At 36.5% G+C, this 24,207-nt stretch overlaps 1 protein-coding gene across 2 annotated transcripts; it reads right to left on the bottom strand.

Moving 5' to 3' along the window:
• Positions 1-1,081: 1,081 nt before the first annotated feature.
• LOC140148684 (RNA-binding protein 5-like) lies at positions 1,082-23,340 on the bottom strand. 2 transcript variants are annotated; one of them, XM_072170719.1, is made up of 20 exons: positions 23,170-23,340; positions 21,259-21,406; positions 20,720-20,845; positions 19,274-19,343; positions 16,876-16,949; positions 14,638-14,721; positions 14,133-14,193; positions 13,711-13,752; positions 12,772-12,999; positions 12,204-12,352; positions 11,499-11,757; positions 10,544-10,605; positions 9,773-9,823; positions 8,872-9,006; positions 7,804-7,995; positions 6,926-7,141; positions 4,157-4,405; positions 3,688-3,785; positions 3,203-3,332; positions 1,082-2,171 (listed from the first exon to the last, which is right to left on the bottom strand). In XM_072170719.1, exons 1-20 carry the CDS (start codon positions 23,331-23,333, stop codon positions 2,049-2,051), a joined length of 2,661 nt encoding a protein of 886 aa, XP_072026820.1. In that variant the 5' UTR covers positions 23,334-23,340; the 3' UTR covers positions 1,082-2,048. The 2 variants fall into 2 exon arrangements, with proteins under 2 accessions (XP_072026820.1, XP_072026821.1); XM_072170720.1 differs by lacking the exon at positions 9,773-9,823.
• Positions 23,341-24,207: the final 867 nt, after the last annotated feature.

Genomic DNA, 24,207 nt, shown 5'->3' on the forward strand with positions numbered 1-24,207 from the left:
TCTTACTAACCCCCATATTCTTTGAGCCCTGCTACAACTTCTTATTTCAAAGGTTACTGACATACCAATGTAATGCAAGAAACATTTACTTCTGTGTGAAAATTATTACTTAGTTATCTGATTATATTAAATATTTATTCATTTATGTGATTTGAAAATAACAAGCAATCTGTCCACTTCAATAAATAATTATACAAGAAACTTATCTCTTGTTCAAGCAGCAGTCTTTAATTTGTCATCTATATACAATATATAACAATGATTTACATCATAGAATGCCACATGTACATGTAAAACAGTTATTGTTACACATGCCTTGGAATGAGCACTGTGTAACAAAACCATACAAGTTAATTACTTGTTGAATGTGAAGCTTTGAAAAATAAAGCGGTTTAATCAATCACTAATGACATGATTTTTCTTAAATCACATACATCCCAATGCTATGGAACACAAGAAATAATTAAAAGTTCATTAAAAGTTCAAGCTTATTTCAAAGAAAATTAATTCTTAGCATCTAAACAATCTTTGAAATTAACCTACAATAAAGCTCGAGAAAGTGTTACTGTTTGAGCTACTGGAAAAATCCTAACAATGGGGTGCTTTGTTTAAAACTTGTTATGAAGTCCATTAGATATATTACTCTTAATAATTCAATAATGAAAGAGATTAATAAATTAGCTTGTTACCAAGAAAAACCTCTAACAAAGAATGCTTCTAATAATGACTAATCAATTATCACGAATGAGCATGCTAAGTAGTGTTATATCCTAGGTAGAACAACTCGAGAGGCGGATGGTCTGATTCTACAGCCTACGTAAAAAGCAGGTGTTTTGATTTATATGTTCTTTAGTACCTTACATGGAGGCACATCAACATAAATAATCTGCTCCAGCATCAATGGTTTAGGTATTAGAAACAAAAATGTGCATCACAATGACCTACAGAACAGCACATAGTGCCATCACACCATGGCAAAATGAAGCTACAACTTTTCTTACTACAGAAAAAATCTCTCTGCATCAAAAATCAACTTTCTCCAGTTGCCAAAATCACAATTTTGATGGGGTAACGTGTTGTATAAGGCTTTGAATCATTGGACTATTTCAGTTGAAATCCATTATACACCCCCTATGGCAGATGTTAACTTAATCTCCCACGTAGCTAGTGTGAATTTCAAATGGGGTTACTTGAATGAGAGACTCCATTTGAAGTCTACACCCCCTGTGTGGGAGATTAAGACCATGTCTTCCATTCAACTAGAATAGCCCAATTCACCCACCTTTTAACATTGTTAGATGATTATAAGGTATAGAGAACTTTGTGGTATTACACAGATGCACAATAAATTAAAACCTTTTTACAGTTTTTACAAGATTGGGAAAAATACAAGATTCAAATAAGTTTCATAATTTGACAGTAAAGGTTCTACCTCATCCTAGAAATGTGGTCACACAAAGTATCATTCAAAAGAACTGTTTACAATAACAGAAGTGAAACTACAAACAGTGTGAAAAATTGCAAGAATCAAGTTTCTGTTGTGACCAGTTTAAATTTTTGGCTCTGATTACACTTTTTGTACATGGAACACTTTACCAAACACAACCTTTGTTGAAAAAGGTTTGTTTCAATATATCCAAGTGAATAATTATGGTATCAAAAGAGCAGTTATCACAAGATACAAAAGTAATACATAGTATACCAGCCAACATAAGGCAAGGTACTTTCTATATCAACAGGCCGGTCACTTTCTGATCCCATTTTTATCACACGTCTTCTTCCATTCATCATCATCTTCCAATAACAAGACGCGCTTAAAAATATGCAAATAATATGCATACCGTAAGAGGCAACAGTTTAACTTGGTGCAACTTTTGTTCAACTTCTATTGTTCGATTTCTATTGATGTCAAGTTTTATCAGCGGAAGTATCTTCCTCCATCACTTACACTGACCAACCAATTCTATCAGCCTTCAGTTGCGGTAAAAATGGCTTGGCACAAATTTACTGACCAAATAGGTTTGATGATTCAATGCAAGGCATTTGTATCAATTGAGTTCTTGGTATCTATATTGAGTCATTTTTTTCACACAGTCTTTATATGAATCACCATCTGCAACAAATCCAGAACCTTTAAGACCTAAACCTGCTCCGTCTCGCCTCCTTGACACCTTGGAAAGGAAAGAAATTAAGAGAGGAAGAAAATAATTAGATATTATTATGACTTGTCCAAGACGTTGATAAATTAGTCTCTTTAGATACATCATTATTTTCACAGAAATATGTGACCAGTTCTTACAAAATTAGATGGAACTGGGTGCCGACATGCTGCTATTTTCAATTCATTCTGCTATTCTTGTTTGCCTCTGAATCAAGGAATCTGATGGGTATACTGCGCTATTGCATTTAAAATTCACACTCCCCCTGTGGAAGATTTTGGAAATATCTGCTACATGGGGTGTAAGAATTTCAAATGGAATGGGCACATTAGGCAGCTCCATTTGAGACTCACCCTCCCTCTGTGGATGATTCAGGTTGAATCTTTCTCAGAGGGTGTATGAAATTCAAATGTAACTGTCTAATGTGCTCATTCCATTTGAAATTCATACTCCCCCTGGAAGATATTTCAAAAAATTTTCACATGGGGAGTGTGGATTTTAAGTGGAATAGCCCATTTTACCTTATGCAGTCCTTTAAATTGTAGAATCTTTATGTTTGCACCATGGACTGCATTTTGGTACCGGACACATGTTTGACACTTTTTGCTTGAGGCAGGTATAAATGCTGTAACAAGTAACATGTAGGTGTCCAGTTCCGTCTGATTTTGACAGAACGGGTCACATATTTACTGGTAAAATCAAATTAGTTGGAACTGCATTGTAACTTTGGCTGCTACTGTACAGTGGGAAAGTTTCAAAATCAAGACCTTATAGTTTAAAAACATATTGCACTTTTATACTAATCAAAATTTTGTTACAAAGGCAACTTAACAACAGTGACAGTTTCATGAATAACTAAGCACCATAACCCAGTCTCACTACACTATTTATAAGATCTACTTAGCATGTTATTTCACTGCAAAGATAGTGTGATGAACACATCATTGCATGGTATTTACTATCAAATGCAAAGTTGGTGCTAGCCTTGCTTCCTGACAACCACACAGTTTGGCAGAGATAATAATTTGGTAGTTTGTATTTACCTCTATTGGATCTCTTCTACCCTGGCGTTTCTTCCCTAATCCGCTGCTCTCATTCCATCCCATGGCTTTCAACATCTTGTTACCTATGTTATCATTCCCTATGCCTGACCTTGTTGGCTCCTCATATGGTCTGTAAGCAACATATTATAATAAAACAACTTGTTAATTGAGCAGCAATGGAATTGGGTTTGAAAAAAAGAGCATCATCTAATAATAATTATATACCACATAGATTCCTCTTATCTGATTGGTTAAAAATGCCGTCATTGAATTAGACAAAATGAACTATGCCTGGTCATGGAAACGAACTACTGACCAGTGCGTGCCTACTTCTACGCACAATCGCAACATCCACGTATATAAAACAAAAATTGACTGCTTTATTTTTGGAACATGGTTAAAATTATAGGCCCTTGGTGATCTCAAAAAACATGCTATGACCCGAGGCGCATCGCTGAATCAAAGAAATTAAACAATTCACTTACACAGATGCATTTGATGGTTTGTATTTTCTCTTTGGTGCTGGGGGATCTGCAGGTCCATATTTGTCTCTTCTTTCTTTTGCTCTGTCTCTGTATTTGATCTGTCATAACACAAATGAGATGAAGCCTTTATTAGTTCAGTCTATGCCCCACCCCCAAATGTTCAATACCGCACGCAAGCCCTCAGCCACCTGTCCAAGGACCAGATGGATTTTCAGGAAATGGATATGTTGCCCATTTATATCCCTGGACATTCACATCACTTTGAATACTAGTACACTGTTAAAAAGTGAGACCAAAGCTGGTGAAATCAACAATGACTTGATAAGAAAGTTAATTTGATTTGATCACCTAAATTTCAACAGCTTTGGTCTCTCCCAAATTCTTTGGAAAAATATAGCACTATTTGACTTTTGTATTTATTTATTACTATGATCCTGATTTCCACATTTACGTGTACTGATAAGCTTACCTCCGAGTCTGATGGAGCAGTTCTACTCTTTATAGCTTCCAAGTTCTGCTTATGTAGATCTGAGAACTGTTGGTGTTTCACCAGGACTTCACGAGAAGGAAACTGCCTCTTGCACAGCAGGCATATCAGCTTATTCCAGTCTGTCATAGGCTGATCAGCATCTTTGATACCCTGTCCATTGTTAGAACCATTTTGATCTTGCTCATCTTCACTGTCACTGCCACCACCATATGAAGCAACAATTGGGTTCTGAAAAAACAAAACAAGTCACCTATGATATTTAACAGAGGGGTCAGTCCATGTCGAAACAGATTGAGTGTACACCCACCCTCTTGGATTTTGCTCTCCTTTGGCTCAGGGGTACCTTTCATGGATCCCTAGGTGAGGTCACAAGAAAAAATTCAAATTCCATTTTGTTTGCGAATGGCGGGCAATCAAAGTTTGGCGACCTCGACCAAAATTGTGAATTTAAGGGGTCCAAATGACAAAGTGCTCTCTTTGAGGGGCACTTTCTTCTTAATTGAATCAGTTGTGATCCTCTTTTTGAATGTGGTCACTCACTGGCTGTGTCTGAAATACCTAATGCCAAAAAGATAGATTTGAATTTCGTTGGGATTTCAGAGGGGGTCAAAATCAGCACTTCGTACTGTTCAATCAAATTATCTTGATTTTGAAGGACCCATGATAATGTCACAGTGCACTTATAGGTCCTAATTATGTTCAGAATGGATTAACCATATGCCAATGTCTATGAGCAATTAAAAAAAAAGAGAAATTTCTAGACCCCTACAGAATTTTAGGCCACCCCTAAAGTGGTTCAGCCACAAATGGCACTTAAAGTTGGCAAATTTTGACCCCTAATAACTTTAGGTGTACACCAGATATGAATTTCTAGTCTTTTGTATCTGAAAGAATGTAGTTTAATGTTACTAGGAACATAAGATTTGTTTTGTATTTTTGTGTTTTAGTATTAAGTTGACGCTTTCCAAAATAGTCATTTTTGCCTAACATACCATGCATACAGGATACGGTACAAAATGCCAATTTTAGTATGATATTTTTTTATATTTTTGATCACTTTATAGCCATTTGTATTATTTATCCTGATATTTCAAGTTGCTCTTGAGTCAAGTAATAAGAAAAAAACTACTTTCTAATCCTCTGTATGGATTTTTAAGGGGGTCAAAAATGCACTTCCTGGCAACGATGCACATGCAAAGTACAGGTTATGGGAGTCAAATTTTCAGAATGCTCAAGTAATATATCAAATTACTCGTATGGTCATGAGGATTCCAAAAATGTATAGTTTGTTATGTGTCAGACCTTTCAGGAGGGCGCTATGACGAAAAATGTCCATAGGTCAACGACCTTTTTGAAAGTATCAAAACACAAAAATACAAAACAAATCTTATGTTCCAAGTAACATAAGACTACATTCTTTCAGATGCAAAAGACTAGAAATTCATATCTGGTGTACACCTAAAGTTATTAGGTGTCAAAATTTGCCGATTTTAAGCGCCATTTGTGGCTGAACCACTTTAGGGGGGCCTAAAATTCTGTAGGGGGTCTAGAAATTTCTCTTTTTTTGAATTGCTCATAGACATTGGCACATGGTTAATCCATTCTGAACATAATTAGGACCTATAAGTGCACTGTGGCATTATCATGGGTCCTTCAAAATCAAAGATAATTTGATTGAACAGTATGAAGTGCTGATTTTGACCCCCTCTGAAATCCCAACGAAGTTCCGAAATCACTCTTTTTTGGCATTAGGCATTTCAGACACAGCCAGTGAGTGACCACATTCAAAAAGAGGGTCACAACTGATTTAATTAAGAAGAAAATGCCTCTCAAAGAGAGCGCTTTGTCATTTGGACACCTTAAATTCCCAATTTTGGTCAAGGTCGCCAAACTTAGATGGCCCGCCATTCGAAACTAAATTGAATTTGAATTTTTTTTGTGACCTCACCTAGGGGTCCATGAAAGGTACCCCTGAGCCAAAGGAGAGCATAATCCAAGAGGGTGGGTGTACACTCAGTCTGTTTTGACATGGACTGAGCCAGAGCTGATCATCAAAACAATGCTTGCATCTTCTATACTAGTAATAATTTGTGGCAATCGCTGAATGTACCCGTCATGTACATGTAGCGTACTAAAGGTACTGTCTGCACGTATACCCGTTTTGTTGTTGCTGGGCTACATGCCTGCTGAGTATTACAGTAAGGCTACTAAATGATGAAATGGCATCATTACATAGGTTAGGCTGCACAATTGTGTCCCAATAAAACAAACTGGGGACAAAGTTCAGAAATGGTCATGATTTTAAATATGAGAAAACAATTAAATGCAACCATGATGTTTCTGCAAATTGTGTGAATTAAAAACCATGTAAAATGTTAAAGACTTGAGTGCTATATCAGCCTATAGGCTAAATCATAAGAAGTTTGGCAACATTGTTTTCTTTTAACTTAATTGTCTTGCAATTATTACAAATCACTAAGACACCACATCAAATTTGGTCCAATAGAACTATCGGATGGCGATGACCCTTAACATCGCTCCCTGGAGATGTCAGAAATTGTATCAAGCATAATAATTAACAGTTGTTGCATAGTGTTATTGTTTTTCATTTGAATACAAATGCATTAAGTACAAATATTCAGGGTATCTCTTCGGGCACCGATAGCGCTATAGGACCAAAAAGATGTTGTGTCTAAATCAAGGTTAATATCATACCGCAGACCCTATTACTTGGTTCATGTCACTTACATTATCTGTATCAATTTGTCTCTTGAGCACATTCATGACAGTGACTTTAGTCTCTTTGGGATCAGCTTTTTTCATGAGCATAGAGAATCCAGCGTCCGCTGCACCTGCATTGGCATTCTTGATAGCGGCTGCTGCTGCAGCAGCTTGTGCTCTCTTACTGGCGCTCATCTTGGCTGTGTTCATGCTCTTTGCCCACCTAGCCATGTCTTTAGCAACCTACAAGAAAAATAGCATGTGAAAACAAATTAAAGGTTGAAGTTGCTCATTTTCAGTCCGGGACTCTGCAAATAATTAAGATTTACAACATTTGAATCATTACCAAAAAAGCGCAATGATTTATAGTGCACTACGCACAGGCTCAATGGCTAGACGTTGATCCACAAGCCTCAGCACACTTTTTAACTGCTGAAGCAGTGGGTTGCAAAAATATGCTAGCTTTATCTTTTGATTGTTGCTTTCGTCATTTGAGGACCCCAAGTATTTGTGAGTTGATATCCACTCTGGCAAAAAACATTATTTGCTGACAGCTACATCCAACTAACAGCTGAATAGAAGAGTTAAACAGGAAGCCCCGCTTGGTCAGTTCTCCACAGAAGAACTGACAATACACCTGTTACTTTGATGACAGATAGAACAGAATTTAATGAGATAAATTTTAACCTCGACTAATTCCCCAAGGAACTTGAACCAAAACTGGGGCTTTCACTTTAACTGATCATGTATTTGTTTTCTCCAACTGTTTATGTGGACGGCTTATTTATACCAACTCCACCACTTGTAGTGTTGTACTTCCACTTATCACTTGTAGGCTTACTAAATTGGAAGAATTTCTACCACCTCAAAATTTCAAACCAAAAATAAATTCAGATAACACCTACCTTTTTAGCCATCTTGTTCTTGATGGTGTCCTTCCTGCCATCAAGGCTGCCTTCCAAGTCATCTTTCTCAGACCCATCATCAGATTTTGGAGCTGGTGGTTGATCTGGCTCTGAACCTGCAGGAGCTGGTAAGTATGTGGATTTACTGCTGTCCCAATACATGTACAACTGGGTCACTGAATTGAAGTAATACTGTAGGGGAAGACAGATCAGCCAATACAACTATTAGAAAAACACTGACAAATCACATACAATCCTAGCATCCCTATGGCTACATAATTTCATGCATACATGATGTAAGAGAGTACTAGCATCTTTAATCAAACAGAAATGCTTGTGTATAGTCCAACCTCTTTTATTTGACCATGATGGGCCAGATGTTGGCAGGATAAGTGAAAAACTCAGGTAAGTGAAAAACTCAGATAAGTGAATTGTGTGTAATTTTGCACAGAATGTGGAAATTAAGACAAGAAATTATTTCTTATGGGGTGATAATACCAAAAAGATAGTATTTCAGTACACCAGTGCTGTACACAACAATGAGATGCCCTTTCTTTGCTTCGGAGCATGAAAGTGAGGTATAACTGCATCAAAGAACATGTTTTCCTTTGAAGACTTTTGGTCAGAAGTGACTTATATTAAGGAGGTCCGGATAAGAGAGGCTGTACTTAGGCAACATTGCTTATGTCTCAGAATGTTGGCATATAAACAGTTAAAGTGTGTCTCCGGCAATCACAACATTATGCCAAGATTGTCGGGTGCAATGACGTTCCAGTAATACAATGAAGGCTGACAACAATTGAGCACAAATAACCACCACGTGTCATTGCACTGGACAATTTTGGCACGGGAATTTTGAATATCGCGTGTTAAGAGCTGGCTGCTTTAATTAGTTTTTTTGGTCAATATGAGTTTGTTTGAAATAAAACCATGTGATTCGTGCTTCATAATTAATTTTCTAACATATGAGGCATAATGTTGTGATTGCCGGAGACATCCTTTAAGTTCCTGCATTGCCTGACACTGTCAAATCTTTCCAAACACTCTTTGCATATGCCCAGTACTTACTTGTGAGGTAGAATCATAGTAGAGCCCAGTGGTTGGATCAAAGTAATAACCAGATGCTTCATCAAATGTATACTGTGCCACATCAGGTGGAGGGTACACTGGATACTCTTGACCATCAACCGTTACTGTTGTATACTACAAAGAAAAGATATTATAAAGTTGTTGAACTCATTATACAGGTTGTACTATTGGGTTTTTTTTCTTTCTTGTATTATTAGAGCAATGAAGTTCCTAATAAAATATCGATTGTTAGAACGAAAGTTAGGTAAAGCCTTGTTTATGATGAATGGTAAGGACAGACCACTGATACATTTTGTACACCATGCCGATGGTATTGGGGGAAGAAACACAATATTGGTGGGAGCACAGTGACATTGGTTTGAATATAAATTAAAATATTGGATTAAATAAAGAAATCATGAATTTTAAACTACTTGCATAATGCATAAATGATAATATTTAAAAGATTTGTTTCTTCTGAGAAGGATTTTACATACATTTTAAAAAGATTTTTTAATGCCACACAACGCTACATAAATTACTGTAAGTTTTACATTTTTGTGTGCAAGTTTCTGCGCTTTCCTGATATTGAACTGCTTTGTTTTTTCATACATAGACCTATACATGAAGGAACATATTCGCATATTTTTATTTTTGCGATAGCTGTGTAGTGCGCAAAATGTTCCGCAATAAAGTACACTTCAAAAAGTATGCTAAAACAATACAACAGAGCTATCGGAACAAGTAAACATATACAACAAAGCAACAATACATTTCACAATGCTGAAAACAATTTGTCTGCATGCAATGACGATGTTATTGTTAACACTTGCACCATGGTTTCATAATGGGATAACATCTGATGACAAACACATGCATGTATCCATGAAAATGCAATTACCTCTTGTGCTGCACTCTCTGCATCAGTATCTGTGGGCTCTTTGTCTTCTCCCTGTTTCATAGCAATGTACAATAGAAGCATTTGATGGGGCACTTGACAATAGACAATCCAGTCATGACATTGCTGGTTTCACTCTAACTCAATGTGCATTGTTTTTCTTCAGATCACAAGTTCACTTTTCTTGAGGTGTTTTGCAAATTGAACCTTATAAAATTTGAATAGTTCTTTCTTTGATCAATACCCCTCACATCACAAACTAAAAGGCATTAAATATACTGGTGTAAGTGTCAATTCAAATTAAATGTGTTATTTGAGTGCAGATTTGATAGTAAGAGCATCTGGTATTATTGCCCACTGCTAACAGTTTCACTTGCAACCCATCTATCATTCAAAATGGTTGGATGATTATGAATAAGAACTGGATTACTGGCAATACAAATGTGTAAGATCATTAATTACTGGCAAGACGAATGTGTAAGACAAATGTGTAAGATCATCCAGCCCATCACCATGCATCCCTAACAAGAATACAAGATTAATGTCCAATTATATCCCATTACTAATTAATTCTGTACTGCATTTGTGAGATCTAACATCATAAAAACCAAGACTTTTGTTGTAAATCTATTTCAACATAATATAAATGTCACATACAACCACCTCCAAAGCTTTCCAATAACAAGACCCTATTCTTCTTTAGTTTACCATCACCGGTACATTGGTTAATGTTATTTAACATGGAGTAATGGGCTTTCCTTTGTTTCAACTTACCTCATCAGTATCTCCTTGTTTTATGACTGGCATACCTGTTATGTCCGCAGCTGTTCTTTTACCTGTTTACAGATAAAACACACAGATTAGTCACATAAATCAAACACTTTTTTGTCGTTGTGTTGGGTCAAATGAGCAAATAAAACACTGGATAAAAGTAAGTATGCTCCATATTAATTCTTCAGGACTAAACCAAATCTACCAGATTCCTATTGCGGCCGCCTGTACAATGGCTGTTACTGTACAGACTAGTGGATTACCAGTGCAAAACCAATGCAGTACCACTGCTATAATGAAAGACAAAGATAAAAAGACTAGTTTGCATCTGACGTTATCTGTCAATCAAACTTGACCACGGTTTGTTTACAAGTGTCGTGCTGATATGAGTTGCTGAACACGGCGGTAAAAACAGGCGCCTTATTGTTAATTTTGCCCCTTCAAACATACAAACCATCACAAAAGTTAGGTCTTAATAGTAGGAAACTTTCCTTGGCGAAGGCACCATGTCAACAATGCCTAGAAAAGTTGCTTTTTGCCTTGTAAAAGTACGTAATTTTTCGCCATTTACTGCTATTCCTTTTCTCCGACCAACACCAGATAAATCGACCTTCCTTGTACGCGCTATTAACCAATCAGGGATCATAGAGAATTTGATTAACAGTGACGTCAGACGCAAACTAGTCTTTTTATCTTTGTCTTTCATTATAGTGGGTCCCGTGCAGTAGCAGCATTGGTACTGTGTTGGTACTCTGTGTTGATCTTGGTGACGGTGTACCTGTGCAGGCGGCCCACAATAGGAATCTTGTAGTGTACAAGTAAATCAACAACTGGCATCAGTAAGTATCAACTTACTTACTGTTTAATATTGGCACTTTTGAAAACGTGGGACTAAATTGGTCCAGTTTTACCACCTCACAACAAAGCTGTGGGTTAGGGCCAACATTAATAAGCTTACCTGAGTTGTTTTTGTTTTTTGTTTTTCTTGAGCCATTACTAGACGTCTCACTCTCTGTTGGTGTTGTTGGCTGATTTGAAGCTGCAAACTGCTGTAATGTCATCTGCTGTTGAGCTATGACTTGTTGCTGGACAGCACCATATTGTTGAGTATAGTAAGAATCATCAAACTGTGTCTGCTGTGGTTGATCTTGCTGCTGCTGTAGCTGCTGGTAGGCTGCTTCCTGAGCTGCAGCTAAGTTAGCTTGCTTGTCAGCAGTCTAAATTTAAAACAACAAGAAGAAAACAGTACAAATTATTTGTCAATAGATAATATCGGACAGTACAATGATTTATAGAAAAATATGCAGCCAAATCTTCCAAATTTATTACACACAAAGAGTCAACTATTTAGTCATACTACTGCCCTACTACTGCTGAACTTCAGTGCTTGAATGGCGGACACGTTTTCTTTCAAGCGGACAATGTGGACCACATTATTAATATTAACCAATGTATCAGCAATCGTTTCGACTACTAACCTCACACTTGGCCCTTTGCAAAATGATTTTACCAAAAACAGGCTGAAATTTAATTAATAACGTTGCAGAAATTTTGACTAAAAAAATAACTGAATTCAGTTTTAAAACTGAAAATTCTCATGCCTGAAAATACTATAAAGGTTAAATTCCAATAATTGCCAAACTAACAGAATTGTCCAACTCACCGTTGACCATTGTGCCGCAGCTATAGCTGTAATTGCCACGTTGGCTGTAGTGTGTGTAGATGCCACTGGTACAGCATTGGCCCCTGTACCTAAGCTAGACACTCCATTTAATTGTTGTACCTGAGGTGCCTTGCAGTAATGTACACTAACTGTAACATGAAATGACAAAAGATCATAAGATATTAGTTTGGGCTATCCATCATTACTACATCAACCATATACTTAGGTTTATACAGCAACCACAACTGAATACATTTAAATTTGAACCCCTAATGTTCCAGAATGAGTATTCTTGTTAAGTGTATCATCAACCTTGGCAATGTTATTAATCCTTGTCAACAGCCCTTGGTATATCACAAATTAAATCCAGCCACTGTATGACTATGTTCTACAGGCCAATAATAGTACACTGATAACACATAAAGTGGGACTTTACCGAATTCAATTGCGCACACTGTAGCATACTTTATAACAATCAAAACCGCTGATTCCTGTACTTTGTACCATAACACTTCCATCTTTAATCTGGCAATATTACGAAAACAAAACAGCAGAAAATATAACTTACTTGGCTTGCCATCTATTGAGAAAGGTGGCGACATCTTGTTGCACAATATATCTAAGACATGACTACTAAGTTCTAAGCTGGCAAAGTCTACATAACAGAGTCCTCTCGATGTGTTGGTGAGAGGATCCCTTGCTATTCTGATGTTCATATCCACAGCTGATATGTCATTTAATGCCCTAGAAACTGTGTCTTCTACCGTGAGTGCATCTAGACCCATCAATAGTAACGCTGAAAAGAAGTGTTCAATAGAGATAACAATATAAATACTCACAGTAGTGCCGTCGTCGACATGCCTTATGTCGACATAATGTCGACATCGGCACGTATCCCGACATGTCGACATCAAAACAAAATTATTTTTAAAAAAAAAGCAAAGAAGCAAAGTAATTAAAATGTACAACTTTATCCAACTTTGTAAATAAAAATTGGCATTTTTTTTCGAGTAGCAGTATTTCTCTGGTTTCCACCTTGAATAACAAGTCATTTTGGGTCTATAACTTTTCTGGCCAAAAATATTTTTTGAAAATTAAATTTTTTTTTTTTTTAGAATTTTTTTATGTCGACACACTGTCTACGTCAGTATACAAATTATATCGACATGTCGACATTAAAAAACAGTGCCGACGACAGCACTAACTCACAGATTAGACCCATAGAGAACAATCTCCTCTGTGTTTGCATATCTCTCATGGAAGGCAAAATAGTGCAAACCATATATGGTGGATTTACCATTGAGTCGGTTATCTCTGAAATGTTTTTTCAGTAGAATATTATAACAATTACACAGATACGGGAGAAATCACACATGCATGGAACATTTGAAATGAAGGTATATAATGTTCCTTTAATTAATTGCTTCACCCAAGGAAGCTCTATTGCTGTTTCCAACACTGATATTACCATTGTCTATGATCAATTTCATTAGTTATGTATACTTACTTAATGTCGGAATGGAACTAATTTCACTGAACTTTTCAGATTCTGAAATGTACAACAAAGTTCAAATCATTCATTTAGTGATTGCAGTACAGAATAATATTTCATGTGAAATGTAAAGCAACTCTGATTTATGTAACATTGTATGTACTATGACAGCTTTCCTGCTGATGTCAATGATCACATCACAAATCTATCCAACACAATTACTACATTGATCAGCACGATGACAGTTCAACTGGATTCTGTGCATGACGTTGATTGACATCTACAGTATTTGTACGATTTCCTGATATGCTCAATATGTATCAAAAGTAACTCAACAATGACAACAACACCATGACCACAATTCTGACACAATTTTAAAACATGCTTTATAATTACAGTAAGTGTACTTTCTATGTGCAGTTGAATTGGTAACTAACCTTCTTTTGGTATGCTACATTTGAAACAATATTCTCTCCTCTTGAAGTTGTGGGTCCCACACTGTAAAACAAAGTCACATCAAAATCAAGCTCTTGTTTAAAAAATCCCAGTCCTGAACAGAAAGATGTGCATTTCTAGAACTTCGCATTTCTACTTTCATTACCTACTTCCAAATACATCTGACTGTTCACCACAAATGGGATGCAATGTGGACTTTTTCACTTTCTGAGATACTAATCCAGCAAATTCTCTATAATAAACATGGCAGTGTTTTTCAAGGCAAATTCTCCTCAACATAAGCTTTACAATTATATATCACATGCCTGTTGCTTGTTTGCAAGGTAGTAAAAAATCAGAAAAAAGTTGGGAAATCCTATTGGTTTCTGAGAGGTTCAATGAACCATATCTCAAAACAAGCTGTGCCAACATTAAGACCATTCATGATGGATGATCACATATATTTGAGTGAACATTGACAATTGGATCCTATAGCTATGTACTTACTTGTGAACAAAACCAGTCTTCTTCCCTTTCTCTGTTAGCACTATATACCATCTGGGCCCAGTGACCGGCTATTTGCACTCTTCCCTGGTGGCAATAAAAAAACAAACCCACAATAGAATATTAACAGCCTGATAGTGGTGAGTGATACAACCCTTGGCATACAGGGGTCATTAGATAGATCCCCTGACTTCATAACCCAACGTTGATCAATTACTTGACCAAATGTGAAGAGAGTGAGACACACCATTGTCTAGATAATACCACATTGGGTGATTCTATTATGCAAGGGCCAGGGCAGGGCAAGGGTGGGCAAGTTGGCTTGATCATCACTTGGCAATAAGGACGGCTGATTTGACATGTATATTATTCAAGTGAAATTCACATGTGTTGAAGGAAATGAGAAAGAACCCCATACACAAGGTCTGTGAGATGCTCTGCCATGAGTCGGGCAGACTTGTTTCACTACACTCAGTGACAGAGATTACCTTTTGAGCACATACACAGTATTACCTTTTGAGCACATACACCCGATTGGCCGATTACAAGTCGAAACTTTCGTTTGGTGTTTATGAAGGGCAGGCTTCAAAACACAAAGTAAACACAAAGCCCCACCAATGTTGCATGCGTCGATCAGAGCAAGAGAGGGTCGTTGTTCCCAGGAAGCTAGTGCAGGAATATATGGATGCAGTATCGCGAGCAATATTTTTTTTTTTTCATAACCAAGAATTATAAGTCTGCATACTGAAACATTGGATTTTCCAATTTGATATAGAATTGGCGAGACTGTCAACTACATGTACCAAGCCTTGGAGTATACAACAGAGATTCTTCGTAGCATTTCTAATTTTCATTCATACAAGGTATGACTCACTCTTTTCAACAAAAGTAATCCATCTTAGCTCACAAACTCTTCAAACATCGGATATGCCAAATATCATATTAACATGTAAACACAGACGTATACACCGAGACACATTCAAAAATAACTGAAACCGTGCAGGTTTTTTTTTGTTTCAAATTCTTAATTGTTAAAAAATTCTGTCTCATTGGACAATCTCATAATTGAAATAATAATAAATATTACCACGGACATTCACAGCTTGGCATTCATAATAAAACCACTACTTTCATGCTCTCACACCCAACAATGATAAACAAAGACTTTGACTTTCATACATAAACACACTGAAGAATTTTCAAAATTTTGACTGGGAACACAAGAACACATCTGATAAATTGAATGTGTTTTCCTCAAGACTCTCTTGAAATATCTGCATATTTTCCCTTCAAATGTTTTCTCATTTTCCTTGTACCACCTTGTGTGCTTCAAAAACCCAACTTCTGGTTGATCCGCATGAATCCCAGCAGAACCAGCGGTTTAACCACATTCTATTGTTCTGAACAATAGAAACCAGGCTCAATTGCCGGTTCTGCATGGGTGCCAGCGGTGGATCGGTGGTTGGGGTTTGAAGCCATCCCTTACAGGACTTAAAATATGAAACTATTCCCAGAGCATCCAAATACTATTAAGAGTTACATTTGCTGGCAGAGAAGAACAGTACTTGTTTACGTTTTGAGAGCATACACAGCGTAAACATGAAAGTGGGGTTCTGTACTTCTTTGGGAGCTAGTGTAATATTTCTCACTGCTAACAACACAAGTATCATTTGGATATTACATTTATTATGTCCATTTGGATACATTGTATATATTTTGTACTAGCTTGTATACACAATGTATTAAGAGAAGATGCTCATGTGCAGTTTCATATTTGAACTCCTCTCAGTTTTCCTTGTTTTGGGATTTAAATTTTGTTTTGGTGAATAGTTGAAACAAGGAAATCCAACTCATTCCCACCTCTATACAAACTTTGAAACTGCACTAGCCTGTATACACCATGTTTGTCAGTTTCAGAGTGTTCAGATTTTTACTTCAATCGAGATTTTTCTTTCGTCACATATCTCTATTTGGACATAACCCAAAATTTATAACTCACTCAGCCTCACACACATTTATAAACATGTTTTCTTGTCATTCACACATGAAAAATTTCCACCCACTTTTTGTTCCCTCTTAAATTTCCAGAGGATAAAGTGAAACACATATCATTTCATCATAAGGTCCCCACCCTTAAAAAATATAATCAAAAATATCATAAGAGCATATTTCTTTTTTCCCCAGCTGGCTACACTCCTACTTATTATCCCAAAGTAGTAAAATGCAGAAGACGACATAAACCTGGTTTTCCTCCATCCATCGTTGAGCGTCTGGCAGGAATTGAAACTCCACAAAGGCAAAACCCCTGGACACACCTAGAATATAGTACATTCAGAATGGTGGGGCATTAGCATAAAAAACAGCAGCTTACAAAAAAGACACATTGCTTGGTGGATGGTGCAGACCACTATAAGGCAAACTTCCAGATTTGTTTGACAGGGCAACAGGGCAAGCCTTTAGTTGTGGTCTCAGGCTTCATGGGCAAATTTGGGCTATGTTTTAATCAGATTTCAGAGGACTTTGTTCAATATACCAGTGTGAATTCGAACAAAATCAATTATAACCCTATGGAGAGTAGTTACTGTCACAGTGGGCATGATAAAAGTGCCTTTATTATACAATTATTGCCAAAATAGTCTATTATCACAACATATATATCAGAAACATTTAACATTGTACCAGCTGCATATCAGAAACAAAAAGACTTAAAAATATCAAGAGTGAACACCACCTTTTACTATTGCTGTTCCAAAACTTTTTTTTCTTTTTGGCTTCCTATGACACGTTGTAAATTATCCCATTGTTACTGCAGCTACATGTGTAAGAATAATTCTATTCACATCTATTTGAATTTCATTTACATCTATTTGAATCAAACAAAAACTAATGTCCTTATAATTATATCAATTGAATCACATCACTACATTCCACTTACCTCGTTCCTCTGGAAAAAATTAAAATGTTAATGAAGGTAGATCAGAATGTATTGCACACAATTATTTTATCTGGGTTCCACCAAATACAAAATATGTATAACATGGGGATTCCTGAAGTTCAAAAACATGGCACCTGAAATGACTCTGCTGTATAAATTTGTTGAATTTTTGCTACCTATGGTTATATGAACTCTTATGTATTTTTTTTTCATGCATGAACATCTCTATTATTACCATGACACAAACGTGTAAGTTCTAACATATTATTCACATGTATACATTTATCAAATAATACAATGGAGCAGTTACGTTTATAGTTGCTCATCATCTTGAAATCAGCGAAATAACAGATATCCTATCAGTGACAGACAGACAGAGACAGAGATACACACACAAACAGAAAGACAAGACACACAGACACACCTACAGGTATTTGCTGGCACACTGGGACACTATTTTGGGCTATGAAGTATACTGCTCATATGCAGTACCAGACTTGAGTCCTGATTATCGGGGACAGTCTGTGTAGCTCAGAGGTTAGAGCGCTAGCTTGCCCTGCAAGCAAGAGGTTTGAGGTTCAATTCCCCACACAGGCAAATATGTCCCAAGTTTTTTCTTTGGTTTATCTGCCTATGCATGTTATATTTCCATCATAATTTCAAGAAAATAACCTGTACAGTATATAGTACATACATTTGTAGCCCAGATTATTTGAATCATTTTAACAGCACACATTCATGAACAAGACATCAGACAACAAATTGGACAGTTAAGGGATGATATACCAAGTAAATGACACCATTGATTGTGATTTAATATTTTCCAACCTGACGTCAATGCGTTGAGACAGCTGTTTCGTGAGCGCATATATGCGCTGTTATATATGTGCTGTTTTTAAGTGTGCATGCGTACGTCAGCGCTTTGAGTGTCTGCTAGCTATTTGTAGCTGCGCCTATTGAAATATGCAATGACGTCAGTCACGTCACTGCCACATCAGGGTGAAAAATGGTATAGTTGAGTTTATCCTTTGTGTAAGAGCACAGAATTAGCCTAGCACAAAAATCTTCAATTAAAGGATTTTACAGCTTAATTCCGTAAGCGGCTGAATTCTTTAATGGAGTCTTTACGCTAGTCTAAATCATGAATATCTTGCACCAAGAATACAACGATAGTTGGGCTATAATGTTGGGTGCCCTACATAAAATAGAACAGGATATAGTAACTACAGAAGACACTCATAGAACAATTACATTCAGAAGAACAATGATGTTATGCCGTACTTTAACATGGGGATTGTGTGCATTACATTCTGTAGACATTCATTCCCTAATTATTTGAAACAAAACCTATACATAGTTACAAGGTCAATATTACCCTAATCACTACAAAATGTTATTGTTTAACCATACTTTTTCTGCTCATTTAGACAAAGTTATAATATAGTTTACAAGTCATTTACACCCACTTTTTTAAAGTCACCTAAATGTTTGTCTTCTTAAAAATCAAATCAATTACAAGTTTTATAACAGGACACTGGTATATGGAACATCCTGTTATCTGAAAAGAATTACCAAAACTGAAAATGTACCGCGTGCCCATGCCTGAGAGCAAGCCACAACATTTTCAGATTAAGCCTATACAGAGAAGGCATGGAGCACCAGATCAGGGATGAAGGAATGTTTTTGCCGGATAGGCATTCTCACCTGTATCTCGATGTTTCACTAGTCTAACATCTTTGATTGGTGCACCAAACAGCTGCAGGATGGTTCGTATCTGTGAAAAGACAAACAAAGGGTTCTTTTTAGAACACTTTCATGAACGAAAAAATTGAATGTAATCAACCGGTCCCAACTTTGCCAACTAGGTTTACTTGGATGAGAATTCTGACCACACCCGATGTATCTCAAATGCAAGGTGCTTACATGTACTTACTTATGCGCATGGTCAGGTGTACAGGTGTACAATGGCACATGCTATTCTCAAGGGGGAGATAAATTGCCAAAACTCCACCAATTTTAGAGAAAAATACTTCAATTTTTAGGTACCGTACACCAAAATTCTAGAGGGAACCGCACATGTGAAATATGCACACATGTAAATTTACCGTAATAGATGTAAAAAACACCATGCTCATGAATGGATTATTTACCGGTAGATAATCAAAACTGCATTCGCAACAGTTCAGACAAATGGACACATTCACAAGTTTGAAGTTGAGACCAGTCATGAGTAAAAACATTGTACATGTATGTGCCTTGATGGCTGATAACACACATCAAAAGTGATGATTGGTCTCCTAACACAGATGCTCCGTTCTACAGTATCTTTCATGTTTGTTCTCACCAAGTATCAGGACTCAAATTTCAGGGAGGCCATCAAGGCCATTGCCTGCCCTTTTTCAGTTTTGGCCCCAGATTTTTGTCAACTTCAAGACATTCTTCATTACTGTTACCAGTGTCCGAAATAAGGAAAATATGGAGGTTGTCCCGAGGACAACTAAAGCATAAATTCTGCTTGTCCTCAAAACATTTTGGTTGTCCCCAAAATGTGTCATGATTTTAGAGGTAATATTTAGTGATTATCCAGGGGATAAGTACATAGCTCAATATGGTTGTCCCCGGTGATTTTTGGACAAGAGGACAAGAGGATAAGTGCTTATTTTGAACACTGACTGTTACATTACTTGTTGGCCTTGGTGCCCTTCTTTGTCTGTTTGCAAATGAAAATGAGTGCCCCAAAAATTAAAATTCAAGGCCTGCCAAGTATCAAATAATAAGGTTAAGGGGTACTACACCCCTGGCCAATTTTGTGCCTATTTTTGCATTTTTCTCAAAAATTATAGCGCATTGGTGACAGGTAAGATATGCATATTATAGGGGCAAAGACTACAACTACTGCACTGAAAATTCAGCAACTCAAGGCAAGTAGTTATTGATTTATTGATCAAATATTGGTTTTCCCTCATTTTTGACTGTAACTCCACGACTGTTGTCAGTGCCGAAATAAAATTTCCAGTGCAGTAGTTGTAGTCCTTGCCCCTATAATATACATATCTTACTTGTCACCAATGCGCTATAATTTTTGAGAAAAATGCAAAAATAGGCACAAAATTAGGTAGGGGTGTAGTACCCCCTAAGTTACACACTTACATCACTATCATCTACTGAATTATGACAGTTCTTCAACATAATGGTACGGCTTGGTCTTTCATTTGTGTTTCTACTTCTTCTTCCTCTGTCTCCTTGATGTCTGTCATTACGGCCATACCCATCTCTCTGTGTTTATACAATGACAAGATTATGAACACTGAGTAAGTAGCAAAATACAATGTAATTTGTTATGTTCAATGGGGTGTTTTCTTCAAATAAACATTTTGACTTGTTGCTCTGAATTATATTATCAGACTGCCATTTTAAATGTAAGTACATATGACATGTATCACAAAATGCATGCTTCACTAATCATGCATGTGAGCACATTCTGTTTCATCCCAAATTTGAAAAGAAAGTGATTACAGTTTTAAATGTTCAACACACATATTTGTTTTTGTTTACATCTCAATTAGCAGGGAGCATGAAGTTGCCTTGGCATCCCTACATTTTGATGTACCGTACGGTTCATTAAAAAATTTTAAGAAGCAAAATAAGTTTATTCAGATTACATTCATCATTTATACAAAGAGACTTACATCAGATCTGTTGTCTCTGGAAGACTCCCAGTCTCTGTCTCTACCTCTGTTGTTGTAATCTCTGTCTTTATCTCTGTCATCCCTGTCACTAAACCGATTTCTTCTTCCGGCTCCACGATCTTTGTTTCTCCTATCTCGATCTCTATTGCTGTGTTTATGAATAAATCAAATGTACAACATTTTACTAAGTATCTTGACAGTTCTTACACATATGGAAAAATAAACTCAGTCAGGCTGGTAAAATCAAATTATTAGATTTTTATGGCATAAAATATGTATTTTATAAGCTGGCAAAAAGTCGACTTTGACAATAGAAGTTGAGTTGCTGACTGTTGTTGCCAGTCGCGACTCCGACTTCATTCAACTTTATTGCCCAAAATTAATGGCCTTGATAAATGAGGGACATTACAAGTTATCGACAGAGTGCAACACTATAATGCAGTAGAATGTAATAGCTGTATTTTGTAAAACATCTACTGTTTGCAGCACAATCCCCTCATCATGCTCATTGTAAAGTGTTGATGTTTTGTACATACTTTCCTGATGGCCACTAAGCTAACCCCAAGATATCACCTTTAAATGTAGTTGGGTGTTTTTTCTAGTGTTATTGATTAAAATTAAGTAGGCCTATATTTATTGAAATGTTGCAAATGGCAGCTATTACATTCTACTGCACTTACGATAGTGACACTGTACATAATTTCGATCGGCAGTCTGGGCATGCCCATATTGAAATTTGCATAGCTAATGAGTTTCGTCCACATGCAGAATGGTGCACACAATACGTTTTACCATTGAATTATCGTCCACAACAACATTTTGATCCATGCATATCGATCGTGCTGTATCACTTCCTGGCAGTACATGTACCGGCCGTCAGCTGAATTTGGCAGCAAAAGTAAAATACGACTCTACTTTACACCAAACACATACCCAATTGCTGAAAAAACATACTTAAATGATAGGAAGCAATCAAAATTTGACAGTTTAATTTACTTAAAATGGGGTATGGATGTTTGGACAGTATTTATTGTGGGACATGATTAGAGCACATCAGACATATCGATTTGCATTCTGAATACGAAAAATGTCCTTCTGATATCAAATAATGTTGATTTTTTGAAATTTGCAATGTAATACACATTTTATGTAGGTGGGATGAAAAGCCGACGATCAATTGATAATTTTGACCTTTCGTATTGAAGATATGGAATTTTTTCCCAAAAAAAATCCATATATCTTCAATATGAAATATCTTCATATTAAACTTTCGCAACAAGGTTAAACATGTTTTCAACTGTACAAACATACCTTTTGTTCCATCGAACAAGCTTTATTTTGTTCCAAAATTCATGTTTTTATAGCTATTTTTGACGTAAAAGAGCTGGTAACAAAACCGATGATGCCAGTTCAGCCTCAGAAGTTTTGTACATGTAGCACAAGCGTTTGTTGATGTATGCTCGTTTTGACGGTAATTTACGCTAGCGTATCATGCATTTTCAAGCGTGTTGGACATTGTTTTACTGCGTGATGCAATTAATTTATTCTGCATTTATTCAAGATGGCGAATTTCTCGTAAAACGTGATGTATTTTACCCTGTAAAATTACGTCAAAAATCGTGATAATTAAAATTAAAAACATGATCATGATGATGGATTTTGGAACAAAATAAAGCTTGTTCAAAGAAATAAAAGTTATGTTTGTATAGCCTTGATGTGAAAGTTTAATTTGACAATTTTAACCAAGTTATAATATTATCTCGGATTCTCAGCCCTCGGGTGGACAAGAAAATATCGCCGCTTTGCCTTTGTCCATTTTTTGTTTTACATGCATGACATCCATGTTTACTTTTTTGTTGGGCTCGTCACAAAGAGTAAAGCTTAAATTTTCTTCTTAATATCACATCTTACCGATCTCTTCTATCTTGTCGCTGTTCTTCCGCTAACCCTCTTTGCTCTGCTAAGTACTGATTGATTTCTGTCTCCATTTTATGGTTAAATTTGGTGAAAAACAAGAGCTCTATTTTTTTTCTCAGAGAACAATCGCCATGATCTTGGATGAGTGATGACGTCATACGTCGTCGTCGTGAGTCATTTCATTTCCAGTCGTTTCCTATCATAAATCCCGTCACAAATGCAAGTGCAATTTTGATATTTTGGATAATTTATATTTTCTGTCAAGGAATTTGTTTTATTTAAAATTTTATTACTATGAATTTGACCCCACAAAAACTTGTTTATTCCTTTTAAAATACAACTTCGAATAGATATTGAAACGTAAAAGATTGGTAAAAATGGAGTGACTGGCAGAGTAGACTAAAAAACACAGGGTTCATGACCAAAAGGTCAACAAACTTTTTGCCATAGGTTGGTTGGTTGGTTGGTAGGATTTTCCGCCTTTAATACAGGCGCACCACAGTATACAGCTGTGTCTGTTTCAAAATGCAAATGTCCATTTAACATGAAGACACGTAGAAGTGCACAAAAAACGTCCACCACCATCAGCATTGATCAGTCTTCTATCACAATAATAACTTGTCCATTCAAACACGTATCCACAAAGACAACAATTGTCAAAAGTTCATTTTCCCGTCACCGCGAAAAAATATACAAAAGTGCTCAATAGTGCTCAAAAAATGCCACACAAAATTTAAAGCATGCAAATATATATAAACATGCTGGAAAAAAAAATGCCACAATGCCAAAACTAGTTAAGGGTAGCCCACAGATTTTAAATGTTTTAAAATATATGGGTAGCCTTAAACTGAGACTAGTTAGGTATACTAGTCACATGCCTTAACCAATGTAGATGTTCAGAAGCGATGCTCTCTTCGCATGTAGACTGAAACATAAGCGTCTGGTCATAGGTTCAATGTCATCACTCAGTGTGCTCAGTTGAGGAGAAATGGCATCATCAACAAGTGATTTGTGCGTACAGTCAAGAATGAT

This window comes from Amphiura filiformis, chromosome 3 (assembly GCF_039555335.1).
Source record: "Amphiura filiformis chromosome 3, Afil_fr2py, whole genome shotgun sequence".
In the NCBI taxonomy this organism is placed as follows: Eukaryota; Metazoa; Echinodermata; class Ophiuroidea; order Amphilepidida; family Amphiuridae; genus Amphiura; species Amphiura filiformis.